The sequence below is a fragment of the Palaemon carinicauda genome, unplaced genomic scaffold (assembly GCF_036898095.1).
Source record: "Palaemon carinicauda isolate YSFRI2023 unplaced genomic scaffold, ASM3689809v2 scaffold1463, whole genome shotgun sequence".
In the NCBI taxonomy this organism is placed as follows: Eukaryota; Metazoa; Arthropoda; class Malacostraca; order Decapoda; family Palaemonidae; genus Palaemon; species Palaemon carinicauda.
The window spans coordinates 27,501-32,500 of NW_027168996.1; the positions used below are offsets into that span (position 1 = coordinate 27,501).

Below are 5,000 nucleotides of genomic sequence, written 5' to 3' on the forward strand. Positions count from 1 at the left end.
GAAATCCATTTAATTTCATTTCGCTTCTCTATTTGCTTTTGCCATGACCATTTTCTAGATTCTTTGTCTAAGAATAAGGTGTTCTGGATTTTAAGATTTTTTCTTCCAGCAAATTCTTTAAGCTTGTATCATCTGTCATTTCTTTTGCCTACTCCAAATATCCCCCCAATTGTTCTCCTCTCTAGTTTTGACCCACATTAACAATGAAAAAAAAAAAATTAGAATATAATATGTTTTTTCATAGATATTTCCCGATTTTCATAAAAAAAAAAATATATATTTCTGCTTCTTTATGGGATGTTGGCACATACGTTTGAATGATCTTCAGTTTATACTTCTTTTTTAGTTTACTAATTAAATCTACAATTCTATCAATCCTACTATAAAATTCTTCTATGTTTAATAATAAGAAAATGCAATCATTATCTTTATTCCTTTCATGTCCTCCGAAACAAAATGCGCTGTCATTTTTAATTCCACATAAGATTCCCCAGTTATTCTAATTTCACTTAATCCTATGACATCTCAGTATATTTCTGTCAAGTTTTTTATTAACTATAAGATCTTCCCTATACTGGGTACTGATGTTATATATTGCAAGGTTCAGTTTCCAAAGGTGGCCTGTTTTAGTCCGAAGATGTTATGCACTTCCTGTTGTGGAATGTAGTTTCCCACCACCTTGAACAGTTGTTCCACTGCCACTGGAGATTAGTGGTCGGGACGAGGTTGTGACATACATGTCTGGGTTTTGGCTAGTTTTTATCACCACGCTAACCACTGCAGATTGGTTGATGGAAGGAGATTTTTATCTAATCGCTCACATCAAAATAACCTAGTATGGGTGGCCCTGACTAGTATAGCTTTGCCGATCATTATGGTGCATAGACTCTTGAACCTCATAAAGGTATCAACACTCAAAAAGATATATATATATATATATATATATATATATATATATATATATATATATATATATATATATATATATATATATATATATATATATATATGTGTGTGTGTGTGTGTGTGTGTGTGTGTGTTTGTATGTGTGTGTGGGCGTGTTTGAGTATGGTAATTATCTCAGATTGACAGCAGTGCCTATAGGAAAATAATATACACATTGTGATTTTCAGAACCCCAGGCGATCATTCCTTTAGGTCCTGAACTATATGTGGATCAAGGTTCACCTCTAAACATAGCATGTGTTGTACCTGACAGTCCTGAACCTCCGGAGAACATATTCTGGTACTACAAAGACAAGGTAGGAACAAACTGATGGTAATGTTATGGAAGAAGTAATGAGTATTAAACTTATTCATCATAATTACATGCATACATACCCTAAGGCATTGTCTTCTTTTCGACCTTATTAGTCCCACTGTATAACAGGGTTTGGCGCCCTAGTTAATCTTCTGAATCAATATCTAATCCTTGTATCCTCTTCCCTTGCCTATATCACTCTTCAAAACATCCATCCATCCATCTGATCCGCTGAGGCCTCACACTTCTCCTCCCCATATCTGGCATGCTTTTAACTCTCTTCAATGTTTCCACCTTTCTCTTTCTTGATATATGGACATGATATCTCAGACTAGCTTCCATAGAAATAAGTTTACATTATATACATGACACTCGTTTTTTATCTTGATTTTCCCTCCTTTCCAGTAGTGATACTCCAGCAATCAACCTCAACACCCTCTTTTGGGCACTTCCCAACAGATCCTCCACTTCCTCTTTTATATATATATATATATATATATATATATATATATATATATATATATATATATATATATATATATATATGTGTGTGTGTGTGTGTGTGTGTGTGTGTGTGTAGAAATCACGAATGCTGACAGGTGATGAATATAAAATGTATTATAGCCACGAAAGGAAAAATGAAAAAGATTTGATTGGAGTTAGTACTTTCATCCGCTCAGGACATTATCAAACTCAACAATGAGTTTGATAATGTCCTGAGCGGATGAAAGTACTATCTCCGATCAAGTCTTTTTAATTTTTCCTTTCTTGGCTATAATACATCATATATATATATATATATATATATATATATATATATATATATATATATATATATATATATATATATATATATATATATATATATATATATATATATATATATATATATATATATATATATATATATATATATATATATATATATATATATATATATATATATATATATATATATATATATATATATATATATATATATATATATATATATATATATATATATATATATATATACATATATATATATATATATATATATATATATATATATATATATATATATATATATATATATATATATATATATATATATATATATATATATGTATATATATATATATATATATATATATATATATATATATATATATATATATATATATATAAATATATATTTATTTATTTATATATTCAAGGTCTAAAAAGAAATGATTAGCGGAAACTCCTGTATCCTTGTCTCCCCAGATGGTATCATATGACGGGTCGAGGCAGGGCGTCACCATCACCACAGACAAAGGTCCGACTACGAAAAGCGTTCTCTTCATACCAGACGTAACGTCTCATGATTCAGGAATTTATGTTTGTGCTCCGCAGGCCATGAAGGAAGCTTCAGTTGGCGTCAGGGTTTTAAATGGTAAGATACGTTTCATTTGCTCTACCTTCTCCTTCTGAGATTGATTTTCTTGTGGTGTGTTGGGGGGGGGGGGGTGGCGGTTGTTCTGAATTATAATAAGAAAAAAATAAGACGTTAATTTATCATGATGATTGTCAATAATGGCCTGACTATAGAGAATGAACTGAAGAATCTTCTTTTTCTTAACAGGGACAGGACATGTATTCCGTATGTTTTTTACATATTTCAGCATCCCAGCGTTGTATATTAATTAAATTTATTTTTTGTCTTTAATGGTAACTTGAAGAGTATTCATTCTGACATGCTTTTACTAGATATTATCTACAATTTTTTTCCCATGATGCTGAGAACCTTTGACTTATAAATCATTCTTTCAAAGTGAAAGGAAAAGTCGTGAACAAAATTCTAGCTGCCTCGCCTAAAGTAAAAAAAACATAATATACAGAAACTTACTAAAGATCAGTGATATTTGTTCATATATTCATGAATAAAAACCGTAATTTCTTGTTATTTTCCATGCCACATTAAACAAATATCCCCATTAGGACAGCATTTTTTTTTTTTTTTGGCCCTGAGAAAGAATTGAAAAGCTAAAGCTAAGTTTTGAAGCAGTTGTTTTTTTTCTAATAATTTTGTAGTTTTTCTGAAGGTTTTTATTTTCATTCCAAGCAAAATATTTGACGTGACTCGAAAGCGTTTCCCAGATATATATAATGTGTAGGGTAAAACCAAAGTAGTTAATGATTAAGTACACAATTCATATATTGATCAGTTGTGTAAATAGATTCAATTACAGTTGGATAAGGTCAAAAAGCTATAAAAGAGAGGCTACACTAACTTATTTTTAATTACTACCCATTTTATATCAAATAAATTCCATAAATTTAGTAGTAAATAAAAACAAACAATCTTAGACAGAGAACTGTAGTAATAACTAAACAAATTTGACATTAGAATAAAATAAATATATATTAGCAAAATAAAATCACTGCCTATATCTGCTTGACAACATTACTTTAACCCTTCGGGCACCATCCCTTCACCAAAGGATCTGGTCTCCAACCCCCAAGACCCTAACTTTCATACTACACTTAATAATTCTTAATAACAATATATACAAGATAAAATGTAATAACATTTCTTCATCATACAGCTGATTAGATTTGTATTCCATAGATACATATTTTTTCCTATTCATGAATAATAAGAGAAAGATGAAAAACTGGCAATAGCTAGACGTTAATTACATCACTTGACGCTGAAGGGATTAGTTTCCAAATGGTGTAATTATGTTTCCATTTAAAGTAAATTACGTCTCATAGAGCTCCAAATGTTAGGACATTTATTGGTCTCAATTTCCCGAACACAGGTGAGCTACCGCAGGCCATGCAGACAGGGTCCACTTGCAGAGGCTATGCTGGATCCTCCCTACTTCTGCTAGCGATGGTCTTCTACCACATGATGTTCATTACGTGATTCCTAATCAACCTCTGAACTCATTGGTCTGATGTTTATGTTCTAGATCAATAAATTGTTGTTTTGACTTACTGTAGGAACAGCTCGTTAATATGAAAATTAAGAGCAATAGAAAGCAGGAAAATAATATTGTGAGTTATGTTCCGATATCATCGAAATTCAATGCTCGTACAAATGTGTGTGTATCTATCTATCTATCTATCTATCTATCTATCTATCTATATATATATATATATATATATATATATATATATATATATATATATATATATATATATATATATATATATATATATATAAATGTCTGTAGTTTCACACGTATATATCTGTAAGTAAAAAAAGTGGTAAAATAATTATTCCATTTTCATTTTACCAGTGCAGGGTCATGAGGCCTGAAAATTTGTATGAATATGAAAGTAATATGCCACTAGAAAAAAGTAACTCCTAGGTTTAATAGAGGAAATCAAGATGGGAGTCTTTTCGATTTCCAGGACATTAATAATCCTAAAGAGCAATTTCGCTTGTTTTTATTTTCTTTTTTCTACTAAATTGATTTTATTTCAAGTTTTCATTACCTTTAAGTTATTAATTCTCTAAGTTGGGTATTTGTGAGAAATACTAATGTTCTGTTTTGGAAATTCTATAAGAATCTGTTTTAAAATCAGATTTTGAAGCGCTAGCATTGATATTAATAAAAATTATACATAAAATATGAGGCAAAAGGAGTTGATGTCTGAGGACATATTGTGGAACTCTTCATTGAACAAACATATCAACAGGATACAATGGCTTCTATCACTGACATTTTCATATACTGACATTCCTCCTGACCTTCAGAGAAGATTGA

General features: G+C 30.1%; 1 protein-coding gene across 1 annotated transcript in view; it reads left to right on the forward strand.

Moving 5' to 3' along the window:
• Positions 1 to 4,354, forward strand: part of LOC137635599 (limbic system-associated membrane protein-like) — a 24,050-nt gene extending 19,696 nt beyond the window's left edge. Inside the window, exons 4-6 of the mRNA XM_068368060.1 lie at positions 1,134 to 1,261; positions 2,509 to 2,677; positions 4,047 to 4,354. Of these exons, the coding sequence (XP_068224161.1) occupies positions 1,134 to 1,261; positions 2,509 to 2,677; positions 4,047 to 4,153 (404 nt within the window). The 3' untranslated portion in view covers positions 4,154 to 4,354. The remainder of the gene's footprint in view (positions 1 to 1,133; positions 1,262 to 2,508; positions 2,678 to 4,046) is intronic.
• The last annotated feature ends 646 nt before the right edge of the window (positions 4,355 to 5,000 follow it).